This window comes from Cicer arietinum, chromosome 7 (assembly GCF_000331145.2).
Source record: "Cicer arietinum cultivar CDC Frontier isolate Library 1 chromosome 7, Cicar.CDCFrontier_v2.0, whole genome shotgun sequence".
In the NCBI taxonomy this organism is placed as follows: Eukaryota; Viridiplantae; Streptophyta; class Magnoliopsida; order Fabales; family Fabaceae; genus Cicer; species Cicer arietinum.
The window spans coordinates 23,400,324-23,415,538 of NC_021166.2; the positions used below are offsets into that span (position 1 = coordinate 23,400,324).

Genomic DNA, 15,215 nt, shown 5'->3' on the forward strand with positions numbered 1-15,215 from the left:
TCACGCTTTCCCTTATTTATGATTTTTTTTTTAATTTGTGTGAAATAATCTAAAATGACACTCCATGTAATAGTATATTTTTGAATAACATGTAGATTCATAATTTTTGTTTTGGCAGCCTAAGGCAGTGAAGAACTTGGATGGGCAAGTTTGTGAGATATGTGGTGATTCTGTAGGGCTTACAGTAGATGGAGACTTATTTGTAGCTTGTGAAGAGTGTGGCTTCCCTGTTTGCAGGCCATGCTATGAGTATGAAAGAAGGGAAGGGACTCAAGTTTGCCCTCAATGCCATACAAGATACAAGCGTATCAAAGGTATAACTCTAAATTAATCAATAACAAACATAATATAAGAATGAATGTATCATAGTTATAAATTGTGGTTGCAATTACAGTTATATTGTGAACGTTCATATTAGAGTAAAATGAGGACAAATGAGACTAAATGACCGCAATTGTGATTTTGATACTGTTGCAGAGACTATTATATGCGATTGCATACTGCAATTTAAAACCATGCATACTGTACATAGATTTCTCTAATCATGTAACTTTCGTTTTTATTGTTATTTCAAAGGAAGCCCTAGAGTGGAGGGAGATGAAGACGAAGAAGATGTGGATGATATCGAATACGAATTTAAAATGGAAGAGGAAAAGTACAAGCTTAAGCATGAAGAGAATATGAATAGTAGAGATCATGATGGTGAGAATCCTAAATCAATAGGAAAGGTAAGTCTATTCCTGATATACAAGGAAACAAAATTCTATCTAGAAGCATTGATTTCATGTATAGAGTTAATATTCATAAATGGCTTTGAAAATTTCAATTTCAGTTTGGTTGAGTCATTCCTTTAATCCTCTTCATACTATTTGTATGCAACATGCAGGTCAATGGGGAACAGTCCTTATCGTCCCACGGTATTGGCGAAACTTGTATGTTTTCTTATCCTATTCTTGTTCCTTTTTATAAGATTCATTTTAAATTTTCAACTGCATTAATTATTACATTACAATCATATCTTTAATTATGTTACATCATTTTAAAAGGTGATTGCTTATTGTAAATATAACTATCACATAAATCTTCATGAAGCAGGTGGTGCAAAATTATATAACAAGGAGAAAACAGATGAATGGAAGTTGCAGCAAGGAAATCTGTTAATTGAAACTGATGCCTCAGTTGATCCTGAAAAAGCAATGTATGTATGTCATGCATCATGAATTTAGGAACTTTTTTATATGACTTTCTCAACCACCTATGATGTGTCTTTTACTCAAGGAAATTCATCATAAACTAAACTAAGGTCTTCTTTGATTGACTTATTTGAGCTATCTACTAACATAAGCACGTATGAGACTGTTCAGGAGATCTTATAAAAACATCTTATGACATGTGTATAAGCTGTTTTCAGCTTATAAGCTCTCGAGGATAACCTATAAAAACAGTTTATGCATTATATGAAAATAGTTTGACTTTATTTTATCTTTTGTTATAGAAATAATTTATACACAAGTACTTATTTGATAAGCGCTTATGTTATAAGTAGTTAATTAAGTTTTTTACTGAGACAAGGCCTAATTAAAGCTTTTGTGTAACATGATACATGCAGGAAAGATGAAACTAGAATGCCACTTTCAAGAAAAGTAGCAATACCTTCAGGAAAACTCAGTCCTTATAGAATGATGGTTGCGGCTCGACTCATCCTTCTAATACTCTTCTTTCAATATAGAATCTTCCATCCAGTACCTGAAGCAATGGGACTTTGGTTCATATCTGTATCATGTGAAATCTGGCTAGCATTTTCATGGATAGTTGATCAGATTCCCAAATGGTTTCCCATTGATCGCGAGACATATCTCGATCGCCTTTCGATCAGGTCATGAAGCTAAATGCCTCTTTACTTTCTAAAAACATATTCAGTTTTCAATTCCTAAAATATGTATTTGATAGATTCATGTAGTAAAAAACTACGATAGAGAAAAGATAGAAGGCAAGCGAGGAAGAATGAAACTTTAGAAACAATGAAAACAGTTTTATGACATTTTCAAAGTTTCTGAAAAATGTTAGACCTGTTTTCAAAAATTGTAAAAGAAAATGGTGAAAAGTATATTTGATTTATATTCTCTTAAGTTTATTAGTTGAAGTTTAAACAAGAACAAGATATTATTCTAGTTGTAATCTGAATCAGTAAGATAAAAGTCTGAAATTAACTTAATTGTAATGCAGGTTTGAACCAGAAAACAAGCCCAATATGCTTTCTCCAATAGATATCTTTGTAACTACAGCAGATCCAATCAAGGAACCTCCTCTTGTTACAGCCAACACTATTCTTTCAATTTTGGCACTAGATTATCCTGCACACAAAATCTCATGCTACGTTTCTGATGACGGCGCTTCCATGCTCACCTTTGAAGCTCTTCAAGAAACTGCTGAATTCGCTCGAAAATGGGTACCTTTTTGTAAACAATTCTCTATAGAGCCTCGAGCACCCGAAAAGTACTTCTCCGATAAGATAGACTTTCTTAAGGATAAGATTCAGTCCACATATGTAAAAGAACGCCGTACTATGAAGGTTAGTAGTTATGTAGCACCAACACTTCATATTGAATGCATGTTTGGTGTCTCTTCAGATTGTAGGTGTGTCTGGTGTCTGATACCATGAAATTATATTCAATCACTTACATATTTTTCAAATTATTATCAGTGTTTGCATGCCAGCATCGTGTCTGTGTCTGTGCATCTTAGGTAAGTAGCATAGCATGCATTAAATTTAGAGTATACAATATAATACAACTGCAGTTTCTTGACACTTACCTGGATGACAGAGAGAATATGAAGAATTCAAGGTGAGAATAAATGCACTTGTGGCTAAATCCATGAGAGTTCCCACAGAAGGTTGGAGTATGAAAGATGAGACACCATGGCCAGGAAACAATCCAAAAGATCATCCAAGTATGATACAAATCCTTCTTGGTCATAATGGAGGAGACCATGAAGGGAATGGACTTCCTTGTCTTGTCTACATATCTAGAGAGAAAAGGCCTGCATTTCAACATCACACCAAAGCCGGTGCATTGAATGCCTTGGTAATATACATTTCAATTTCAAGATTACATTATTGATTGATTTTTCTGAACAAAACTGATCAAGCTAAGCTTTTAATGTGTCCAGCTTCGCGTATCAGCAGTGCTCAGCAATGCTCCTTTTGTTCTCAACTTGGATTGCAATCATTATGCAAACAACAGCAAAGTTGTGAGAGAAGCCATGTGTTTCTTTATGGACATTCAACTTGGGAATAGCATTGCTTTTGTCCAGTTTCCGCTGAGATTTGATAGCCTTGATAAAAATGATCGTTATGCCAACAAAAACACTGTTTTATTTGATGTAAGGGCACACATTTCAATTCTTGTTTGGATAAACAACTTAATTAAGCACTTATGATGAGTGCTTATGTATAAGATATCTCTATAACAAAACATAAAACAAAGTCAAACTCGTTTTCATAAGATATCTTGAAGAACTTATGGAAATAAATTGAAAACATTTTATCTCAAACAGTCTTACACAGGTGCTTATGAAATTCAATTAATTGTATTTGTGTGAGTGGAATTTGACATGCTACCCTTTCTATTTTGTTTTTCTGCAGATTAATTTAAGGTGTCTAGATGGAATTCAAGGACCTGTTTATATTGGTTCAGGGTGTATATTCAGAAGGAAAGCTTTAAATGGCTTTGATTCTCCTAAGGCGTCTAAACGCCCTCGAAGTGTACAAGTGCATTCAAAACAGGATGAAAATGGAGAAGATGCAAGCATTATAGGTGACCATAATTTCATTTAAAAAAAAACTGAAATTCTTTTCCCTTTTCATGTCCATAATTACTTTTCTTTTTACAGAAGCAACAGATGAAGATAAGCAGCTATTGCAATCAAATATGAATACTGAAAATAAATTTGGAAAATCTACACTCTTCATGAATTCTTCATTAACAGAAGAAGGTGGTGTAGATCCTTCTTCAAGTCAAGAAGCTCTTCTTAAAGAAGCCATTCATGTCATGAGTTGTAGCTATGAAGACAGAACACTCTGGGGTTATGAGGTATATTATAGAAAGGACTAAACTTTGATTAAGTTTGTTATATTCTTCTTTTCCACAAGTTATTAAATCAATTAATGACACATGAATACATTGTAGAAACATTGTTGATCATGGCTATCAATATCTTACAATAAATGCTAGTCGTATCTCGATTCGTTACAAAATTGAACCTAATTGACACTAGTATGTATCTATTTTGGATTTTGGACATGATCTCATATTATATCTCAATTTTCGCTATGATGAATTCCGATTTGTTCCAATGAATCACTGCCTAGGTTCATTGTAGTCAACCACTTTTCTTGTGACATTTGATTTATGACTTGAATCTTAAACCATTTTGAAGTTGTATATGATATATCAGCTTATAATTTAGTTGCATAACTTATTTATACTTAAACATATCATATTTTTATTTATAATATATCTTACAATTCATAACGGTTCACAATTTGAAAATAAGACTTCTGATTCACGTTATGAATCTCGATTTGATAAGCATGTTGTTGATAACTTTTTTCATCAACAGGTGGGTATGAGCTATGGATCTATAGCAGCAGATATGCTAACAAGTTTGAAGATGCATTCGCGCGGTTGGAGATCTGTATACTGCATGCCAAAGAGAACTGCTTTTAGAGGCACAGCACCAATCAATCTTACAGAAAGACTTAATCAGGTTCTTAGATGGGCAGTAGGGTCACTTGAGATTCTGTTCAGCAGCCACTGCCCACTATGGTATGGTTTTAAGGAAGGAAAACTCAAGTTGCTCCAGAGGATTGCCTATATTAACAGCACTGTCTACCCTTTTAGTGCATTGCCTCTCCTAATCTATTGCATCATTCCTGCCATCTGCTTGCTCACTGATAAATTCATCACACCATCGGTAATCAATTTTCTTCTATTTATTAATTCAGATGTTTAACGTAGTTCAGATACATGGTTAATTATATTTACCGAGTGACTAATGGACATAATAAAGTGTTGAAACTCATTAACCATCATGAACATAATTAACCACAATTTTGAACATCATTAATCACGATTTTTCAAATGTATATTTGAACAGCAATCATGGTTAATACATATCACATATTTGAACTGTACTATATCATTCACATTGTGCTCAATTATACATGATATACATACAAATTGTGGCTAATTTTGTTAGGTAGATAATTTATGAGACGAGACACATTGTTATATCTATTCAATTTTAACCATTCACTAAACATAAGTAAACAAATATTTTAACCGCATTAACAATCTAAATTGTTGTCAAAATTTGTGCATCAAAATATCATATATGATTTATTTATTAACGGACGAAACCATCATTCATTGGTTTACATCTACTATTGTTCAGGTAGGAACTTTTGCAAGTCTAGTATTCATTTCTCTCTTCATCTCAATCTTTGCATCTGCAATTCTTGAACTGAGATGGAGTGGAGTTAGTCTTGAGGAATGGTGGAGAAACCAACAATTCTGGGTCATTGGAAGTATCTCAGCACACCTCTTTGCAATTGTCCAAACTCTAATGGGAGGATTCCTTGGTAGATTTAATGCACACTTCAGCATTGTATCGAAGGCACCGGACGAAGACGGCGAGTTTCATGAACTATACACCATTAGATGGACAGTACTACTAATACCACCAACAACAGTAACAGTAATTAACCTTATTGGTATTGTGGCTGGTTTCACAGATGCTATAAATAGTGGTGAACATTCTTGGGGAGCATTGATTGGGAAACTATTCTTTTCTTCATGGGTTATTGCTCATCTTTATCCATTTCTTAAAGGACTAATGGGAAGACAGAACAGAACACCAACTCTTATTGTTATTTGGTCTGTGCTTTTGGCTTCTATTTTTTCTTTGGTTTGGGTGAGAATTGATCCTTTTGTGTTGAAAACTAAAGGGCCTGATGTTAAGCAATGTGGAATTAGTTGTTGATTATGTTTTTACATACATGAATTATGTCAGTCCAAAAGAAAAAAGTTTTGTGAAATGAAATACATGCATGAGAGAGCACTTTGTACTTATTTTGTAATTAGAGGAAAAGAATATAAGTTTTTACTTTGTGATTTATTTATTTATTTTGACTCCAAGGGACAATATATTAGAAAGAGCAAATGTGAATTTTCTTGCTTACAATTCAAAACTACACTAGATTTATTTTGTGGATTGAGTGAAAACGGCCACTTTTAGTATATATATAACAATAACAGTCATTGAGATTATTTGGTTATACTTCAATTGTAATAGATGATGAGCAACAAGAAATTTGCAAGCATGCAAGATATACTCCTGTTGAAATTAGGACCGTAAAAAAAACTGAATTGAACCGTTAAAGCAAACCAAACTGTAAATTAAAAATGAACTGTGATGAATTCTTCATGAATTGTTATTTTGTTCGAGAATTATTGCCACAGTTTGATTCTTTTTTGTGTGATTTAATTTAACAGTTTGGTTTGATTTGTTGTTTTTAAATAGTCTTACTATTTAATCCAATTCGATTATTTTTTTTAAATAATCCTTACATTAGTTAACAATGACATTCTGATACAGCTCAATTCATAAATAATAAACTCGGTTCAAAAAAATACTGTTCAATTTTTTTTTTTAAATGCAGTTTTAGTATAGAAATAGAGAACTAGTTCATCGAACCTTTATATCAGTTGAGAACGAACCATTAATAATTTGTTTTGATTTTACTAAACTATTGTAATGATTCAGTTTAGTTCAGTTCCATTTTCTTAATCAACCAAACAATAAACAACCCTAGTTGTAACAAATGATGAGACATTGATTAAAACAATCATGAGCCCCTCTCGTTGTCAATTGAACATGAAGTAAGCTTATGAGACTTCATTAAAGATCTTGTTCCTTCGAACCCCTTTGCACACTGTAAGTGATGAAAAAGTAAAGCTATAGTGGTGACCAAATATTTTCAATGTGAATTGTCTACGTGAGATAGTAATGATGTGACTTAAGAGTGTTATAGAAGAAGTTAACAAAATGACTAAAATATTTATCGTCTTTCAATTGAAAAAATATTTTTGTCTATTTGCAAATTTCAAGAATTAAAAATGATTTACCTTTCAATTTTAAAGATTAATTTAGTGATTTACTCTATTTTATTGGAAGTAATCTATATCTACATATATAACACGATACAATATCTATTATCTATCTATTATATATATTTAAAACAGTCTCCGAATGTCACCTCACCCCCGAATGTCACGTCATTCTATTTCATCCACCTATACAAATATTTCCCACATCAACCAAAAAGCTGATGTGGACCTCTCCTCCTTTCTCCCCTCTCAAACATGCTCTCAATGCCTAATTTCCTTCAATCCTCCTCTCAATAATAATATTATTTTATAACAAATTTATAAATTATAAAATTATTTTACAATTATTTATAATAAATTTATAATTTATAAATTATTTTACAATTTGATAATAATTTATAATTTATATTATTATCAAATTATTTTATAAGTTATTTTATAATAAATTTATAAATTATTTTATAATATTATTAGTCAATTACCAATGGTAATAATTTATATTATTAGTAATTAAATTCAATAGAAAAAAACTACCTAATCACTCATAAATATCGACATAAATATCATTCTTTCATTAACAATTATATTATTCCACTTATGGTGAATAATGATTTTATACGTTAAAAATTTAATTACTCGTTAATGTCAATCCATTTATAATTTCTTTCAATTTATGTCAATTCATTTTTTAGTAACATTTTATACAATAAAAATATATATTCTATTTAACAAAAAATACACAAATTTATAAAAAATAATCATAAAATAAGAATATGTGAAAAATTATTAAAAAAGTTACTTCTAATTATTAAAATACAGAAATTTATTCAAAATTATAATATATGAATATATTAAAAAATATAATCAACAAAAGTTTACTATATATATGTGTTTTGAAAAAATATGTTAACACTTAATTTTTATTAATTAAATTATATATTTATAATTGAATGCTATTTTTTATTTTAATTTTTCTTATTATAATGATAATTTGAATGTTAAAAAATAAATGAAAATTTAAGTATTGCATAAAATTAAATTATTTTTTAATAAAATTTATTTTTGGTACATATCAACCTAACTATAATTCAATTGCACAAACAATTAGTTAAAACTTTTAAATACCTAAAATTGATTTACAACAACTTCTCATGCTCGCAATTAAAAAATCACACTAATAAAACAAATAAATTTAGACTACGCTACAATATAATTCAACATTAACATTTTTTTAAAATAAAAAAAATTAAATAGTAAATCATATTTTTAAATTATTATATCTTATTTTTGGGTATGTATTTTACATTTTATTTCATCAAATAAATACAAGTATCATTATATGTTGAAAAATAAATTGTTAATCAAAGTATAATTAGTCAAAGAATTATCCTATATAATAAGTTATCATACAAATTTTATAAAATATTTTAAAAATTAAATTATATGATTGTGATAAACATGATTTTTCCTCATTTTAATTTTCCTAATCATATTCAATTATTACAAATCAATAAAGTAATATTATAAGTTAACTATATTTATAATACATAAAATATTACTTATAAAACTTATAAAATTATTTTACAATTATTTATAATAAATTTATAATTTTATAATTATTTTACAATTTGATAATAATTTATAATTTATAATTAATATTATTATCAAATTATTTTATAAGTTATTTTATATTAAATTTATAAACTATTTTATAATATTATTAGTCATGCCCTAATTTCTCTAATATATTTTGCCACGTCATTATGTTATTAGTACCTCCAAAATCTATTTGATAATATTATTTTATAATAAATTTATAAATTATAAAATTATTTTACAATTATTTATAATAAATTTATAATTTTATAATTATTTTACAATTTGATAATAATTTATAATTTATATTATTACCAAATTATTTTATAAGTTATTTTATAATAAATTTATAAATTATTTTATAATATTATTAGTCATTTACCAATGGTAATAATCTATATTATTAGTCATTAAATTCAATGGAAAAAAACCACATAATCACTCATAAATATCGACATAAATATCTTCATGGACAATTATATTATTTCACTTATGGTGAGTAATGATTTTATACGCTAAACATTCAATTACTCATTAATGTTAATCCATTTATAATTTCTTTCAATTTATGTCAATCCATTTTTTAGTAACATTTTATACAATAAAAATATATATTCTATTTGAAAAAAATACACAAATTTATAAAAAATAATCATAAATTAAGAATATATGAAAAATTATTAAAAAAGTTACTTTCAATTATTAACATACACAAATTTATTTAAAATTATAATATATGAATATATTAAAAAAAGTACAATGAGTCAAACAATTATCCTATATAATAAGTTATCATACGAATTTTACAAAATATTTTAAAAATTAAATTAGATGATTGTGATAAACATGATTTTCTCTCATTTTAATTTTTATAATCATATTCAATTATTACAAATCAATAAAGTAATATTATAAGATAACTATATTTATAATATATAAAATATTACTTATAAAATTAATTAATTAATATCCGCGCAGCGCGCGAGCCATAATCTGGTTTCATTTAATCTGACGGATGAACTTACGGAGGGCAAGCAAAGTGCTCTAGTCCATCCCCTTCATCAAGTGCCATATAGAATCATACACAATTACATATCATTAATATAATATGTTAAAAAAACTCCCCAAATTATTATATCACACATCACATATATTTTTCGTTTATATCGTATTTTCAATCAAAACTTTCTATTATATCATACATTGAAACTCATATACGAGAATGTCTTATCTTTTAGAGGTCGAAAGACGCGGAAATTTTTTTTCCCTTTTATAGGAGGTCGCATAATGGAGATGCGTGTTGCCATTTATTTATTTTTATAATAAACAATTAATTATTAATTTAATAAATAAAAAGTAATTAAAATAATTTAAAATATCAAATTATATTGATAAAGTCAAACACAATACAAAAAGAAAAAAAATACATCAAATTTAATGCAGTTGAATAAATGTGTCAAACCAAATAATATGCTATATTATTTTAACAATTTTGCTTCTCACACCCCTCAATTTTTTTTAAATCCAAAATACTCAAACTACCCTTCCCTCTATATTCACTTAATACCTTCATCTTCTAACTTCATCATCTTCATCTTCATTAACCTAACACCTTCATCTTCAATCATCTACATTCTTGAATCAAGTAAGCAATCTTCAATCATCTTCAACACCATCTTCAACACCATTTTCAATCACTTCAAGCATCTTCAATCAAGTAAGCAATGATGTTTTCGTTTTATGAGTTTAACTCTCTGGGTTTTGAATGTTCATGAATGGGTTTTAAATGTTCATCAATGGTTCTGGGTTTGATGTTGTTTTCTGGGTTTGATGTATAATGATGAAGTTCAGATACGTGAAGTGAAATCAAGCACGTGAACTCAGATCACGTAGGTAGACGTGAACTCAGTTCACGTAGGATGATGGAGTTCACGTACGTGTTATACTAGACCAAGGGACTGATAGAGAGAGTCGTGTTATACTAGACCAAGGGACTAATAGAGAGGGTCGTGTTAGGCCAACCGCTTCTGCACGGGCTCACCGTGCTCAGCGTGAACAACGAAGATTACAGAATCAACAAGCAGAACATGCGCAACCAGAACAGGGGCAAGCAGAAGAGGCCCAAGCGGATGAGGCCCAACCTGAAGGGGTCCAAGCGGATGAGGCCCAACCTGAAGCAGATGACGGATATCCTGGTGGTCTGGTTGACAGGTCTGTCCTAAGGACATATGGGGATCATGTTGCGACACGACTATGGGACGACATGGTAAATTTCTAAATCAAATTAAATATTAAATATTTGCTTAATGTGTTTGAACTTATATTTGTTCGGTTAATTTATTTCAGGATCGCGGAGAGTTAAGGGTTTTTAGCAATGGCAAAAAATTAAAAGAAGCTATCATTGAAAATCCAGAGGTTGAGGAACTTGTTAAAAGTTATGGTTTATATACATTGCTAAAATGCAGCTATGAGATGATCAACAAAGGTCTAATTTCTGCCTTTGTCGAGAGATGGCATCGCGACACCAATAGTTTTCATCTTCCAATTGGGGAGATGACCATTACTTTGGACGATGTCTCTTCGCTGCTGCATATACCCATCACCGGTGCATTATTCAGCGTTAATATATTTAACAAAGATGACGCTGCAGAATTGTTGGGTGAGCTTCTTGGGGTGAATCTGGCTGCTGCATATGCTGAGTTTAACTTGACACAGACAACCACTGTTCGGTACAGTTGGTTGTTTGACGTATACCATTAGTGATGTGCTGATCAGCATTGGCAGATGGCTGCGAGGGCATTTCTTTTATTTTTGGTGGGTTGCACCTTGTTCAGCGACAAGAGTGCCTTCGTAGTGAGTGTTGCCTACCTTGAATGTTTCAGAGACCTCAACTCATGTGGGGGGATATGCATGGGGTGCTGATGCGCTTGCTTACCTATACGACAATCTTCGAGAAGCGAGTATGCATCAGACTAGAACGGTATCAGGGTATTTGACACTAATACAGGTATTTGCGCTTGCTTTCCTGGTTTGATTTATTTCCTGATTTCATGGTTTGTTGTTTTATTGATTTATGAATATATTATTGTATATGTGCAAGCGTGGGTGTGTGAGCATTTTCCAGCATTATGTGCGAATTGTTGTAGACTATCTCAGATTTATGATGAGGACTATCCGAGAGCACTTAGATGGAAGCCAAAACGGGATAAAGGTTTGGTTATTCCATTTAGGAAAGCACTGGACGAGATTGATGTTGATGGCATATGTTGGACACCCTACAGAGAGCATAGACCGAAGCGACCATTTGAGGTTGTTTCATTATTCAGAGGGTGGATACGTTGGGGTCCCAAGATGTATGCTCACTTGCCAGATAGGGTATTGCGTCAATATGGACATGTCCAAACCATCCCTGGTTCACCTTTGGAGATAGTAGGTCAGACGACCACACCAGAGGAAATAGACATCATGTTTACGCAATATGTTGTACATGTAGTTGACGCTGGGACAATTGTACACAGACCTGCAGACTGCGCAATTGAGTACATGGACTGGTTTCGTCGGATTTCACATTCATATATCATTCGTAGAGAACCAGTCTATGTAGCACCTTCGGTTGCAGAACCTGCCGATGATGATCATGCTTCAGAAGAAACAACGGTAAATTCATTTAAATTTAATTTATAACTTTATTAAATTAATTAGTCATGTAATTAATTAATGTATTTTTTAATGCAGCGTCAAACAATACAAATTGCAGAGGAGCTTCTTGGTCGACAGCTGGTATTACTTGATGGCATCACACTCGTGAATGAATTAATTTTGATATTGCGATCTCAAAGGGGGCTGGTAGAGATTGGACTCATGTAGTGCTATATCGTAGGAGACATAGATAGACTTAGGGTATTTACTTTGGATATTTATTTTGGATATGTATTTTGGATATCTATTCTGGATTTCGGATATTTTGGTTACATATATTTTGGATATCTATTTTGGATTTCGACCATATTAATTAAACAACTTCATTATATTTGAATTCATACAATATTTTGGATATTCATTATATTTGAATTCAACAAATCAGTTTACAATAACTTCATTTATAGTTTTTGGAAATATCTGCAACCAATGTTTCATGCGATCCTTGTAAATAAATTCTCATTGTCGTGCTTCTTCATTGCAATAATTTTTCCACAAATTACTTGTTGGTGGTATAGGGGAATATGACTTTAAGTAAACCTGTTAAATTACATAACAATTATAAATCAATTATCAATTATAAATCAATAACAATTATAAAGTGAATTATCAATAACAATTTAATATGACAATTAATACCTGTACGAAATGACAGTTGTTAACAAATGCAATAACAATCACACGATGATCTGACATAGATGTTGGTGGTGGACTTCGAGGTGGAAAATATGTTTGCGATTGGTTAAGTGATAATGTGACGACAACCAAGTTAAACTTCGAAGCAATTACATATCTCATTTCTGGAAGTGTTATCCAATTATCCTTCGATGCAACTTGCTCAACATACACATTGTGTATAAGTTGTCGAACATAATTTTCTTCACCAAATAGTATCTCGTAATCAGACATGAACTCTTGAAGCTCTATCACACACTGTTGACGGATGAATGCCCAACAGTTCTCGTCCATTCCAAGTAAAGTTGCAACTGCACGATATCCACAATTACCATCATCACCGACATCAATAATCTCATCTATGAATTTATGAATTTCAACTGGCAACCAATCTTTGAAGCGGAGAGCTCTTAGTTGTTGAACTTTGCTAATTGATGGTCGAGGTGTGAGCTTTTGGACTGATGGTCGAGGTGCGAGCTTTTCTACTTTACTTAGTGCTACATGCATTTGTACCACTACATCGAACACTTGCATCCACATACTCCCACCAAGATGGATCACGCTTGGTTGATTTATCTCTTTTTAATACCTTACTTTTGCCTTTTTTTGGTGCACATTTTGTTTTAACCTTGGCAACCGGTGGAAACATCGACGTAGTCGATGGATACGCGATCTCTCGTAATTTACCTTTAAGTGAAATTTTGCCAGGTACATCAAGTTCTTCAAACTTTTTCACTATGACATCTATTTCATATTTCACAGATAACTCTGAAGGTTTACTCGATGCATCAACATGGAAAGTTAATTTACTCCACCAAACATGAATAGAGTCTGATGGAATGGAACGTGAGATCATACTATACCTGGCTATTTCACATGCACAAGGTAGACCATGTGTTGTCCTAATTGTGCAACGACACTCAGTCTGATCAATACCTACATACTTCACGTGGTCATACTCTGCCGCAATGTGATCAATTGCATTTTTTGACACAACACCACGCAAATTCGCGTATAATCTGTTACTATATCGATGCACCTTTTGAATGATGCTTTTTTCAAATGATGCTATTATCTCACTGTGTTGTAATACAATCATGCTATTGATGGCTTCTCAAACACTGCATATATATCACCAATACTATCTTGTAATATCCTTTTCAAACTCCAATGCGCTGACTCAACCCTTTGTGTTGTTGTGTTCCCAAAGTGCATAACTCTATTTGTCCACGCCTCAACAAACTTTTCCTTGTGAGGAATTAACCACTGCTCGTGTACATAATCATAAAAAATAGAACAACTACTACAAATTCCTTCAAAGATAGCCAACTTCATGTAGTACTGAGTCTCATCATAACTGTAAATAAGAGCCTCCCATGCCTCCATTATTTGCACTTGCTTCTTTTTTGGAAACACAGTCATCTTGCACTTGGCTTTGACATTCTTGCATATATGAAACAAGCATAATAAATTCACTGCTTTTGGAAAAACATTTTCAACTGCGTTCATCAAAGCAAGGTCTCTATCAGTAACGATGACTTCAACTTCACCACTTGTAATCTGTTTTTTCACCATTTGTAGTGCCCATGTGAAGTTATCAACACGCTCAGACTGTAGATATGCAAATCCCACACAAAATGTCATTTCAATAGATGTAACACCAATAATCTCAAGTAATCACATTCGATGCCTACAGGTCTTGTAAGTGCTATCCATAATCAATATTATGTGAAAGTTATTTACAAGAGTGATAGCGTCTGGATAGGCCCAAAATATGTCCCTCAACTCATCTGAACCCTCTACCTTCCTATATCGATAAACGTATTTGTCGCGTTCCATCATTGTCAAAAGATGTTGCATTTTTGTTCTATTACCTCTAAGTGATGAACGATATGCTTGACATGCATTGTAAACTTGTTTTATTGTCGTCAAACTTTCAACGCTATGATCCCTCAATGTCATTAAAATGTTTTTTGGTTTTACAAAGTTCTTTGTCATATCACCAAGTATATTTTTCTCATCTTGAGACAATCGGCCTAAGAAAGAGTGATCGGTCCGTTTTTTGGCCAATTC

The 15,215-nt window shown here is 31.4% G+C and overlaps 3 protein-coding genes across 4 annotated transcripts in view; 1 reads left to right on the forward strand and 2 right to left on the reverse strand.

Moving 5' to 3' along the window:
- LOC101500798 (cellulose synthase A catalytic subunit 7 [UDP-forming]-like) overlaps positions 1-6,180 on the forward strand; it is a 6,666-nt gene extending 486 nt beyond the window's left edge. Inside the window, exons 2-13 of one of the 2 annotated variants that reach the window (XM_004509803.4) lie at positions 119-314; positions 577-728; positions 887-932; positions 1,093-1,198; positions 1,610-1,876; positions 2,227-2,572; positions 2,826-3,086; positions 3,172-3,384; positions 3,647-3,818; positions 3,895-4,094; positions 4,624-4,977; positions 5,458-6,180. In XM_004509803.4, coding sequence (XP_004509860.1) covers positions 119-314; positions 577-728; positions 887-932; positions 1,093-1,198; positions 1,610-1,876; positions 2,227-2,572; positions 2,826-3,086; positions 3,172-3,384; positions 3,647-3,818; positions 3,895-4,094; positions 4,624-4,977; positions 5,458-6,045 — 2,901 coding nt within the window. In that variant the 3' untranslated portion in view covers positions 6,046-6,180. The remainder of the gene's footprint in view (positions 1-118; positions 315-576; positions 729-886; positions 933-1,092; positions 1,199-1,609; positions 1,877-2,226; positions 2,573-2,825; positions 3,087-3,171; positions 3,385-3,646; positions 3,819-3,894; positions 4,095-4,623; positions 4,978-5,457) is intronic. The other variant, XM_012718416.3, reaches the window with a different exon arrangement.
- Positions 6,181-12,926: 6,746 nt separating this feature from the next.
- On the reverse strand, positions 12,927-14,241 carry LOC101490342 (uncharacterized). The gene is made up of 3 exons (XM_004509845.1): positions 13,737-14,241; positions 13,107-13,639; positions 12,927-13,007 (listed from the first exon to the last, which is right to left on the reverse strand). The coding sequence occupies exons 1-3, from the start codon at positions 14,239-14,241 to the stop codon at positions 12,927-12,929; spliced, it is 1,119 nt and encodes a 372-aa protein (XP_004509902.1).
- On the reverse strand, positions 14,238-15,104 carry LOC101490660 (uncharacterized). The gene is made up of 2 exons (XM_004509846.1): positions 14,886-15,104; positions 14,238-14,753 (listed from the first exon to the last, which is right to left on the reverse strand). Exons 1-2 carry the CDS (start codon positions 15,102-15,104, stop codon positions 14,238-14,240), a joined length of 735 nt encoding a protein of 244 aa, XP_004509903.1.
- Positions 15,105-15,215: the final 111 nt, after the last annotated feature.

Bases quoted from the DNA above. Each gene is read 5' to 3' on its own strand.
- LOC101490342 (XM_004509845.1), bottom strand. From the start codon at position 14,241: ATGATTGTATTACAACACAGTGAGATAATAGCATCATTTGAAAAAAGC. The intron at 13,640-13,736 runs GTAAGGTATTAA...AAATGCATGTAG, and splicing joins TGCACCAAAAAAAGGCAAAA to CACTAAGTAAAGTAGAAAAG. The intron at 13,008-13,106 runs GTATTAATTGTC...GTAATTTAACAG, and splicing joins ACAACTGTCATTTCGTACAG to GTTTACTTAAAGTCATATTC.
- LOC101490660 (XM_004509846.1), bottom strand. From the start codon at position 15,104: ATGACATTGAGGGATCATAGCGTTGAAAGTTTGACGACAATAAAACAA. The intron at 14,754-14,885 runs GTAAATAACTTT...GCATATCTACAG, and splicing joins ATCCAGACGCTATCACTCTT to TCTGAGCGTGTTGATAACTT.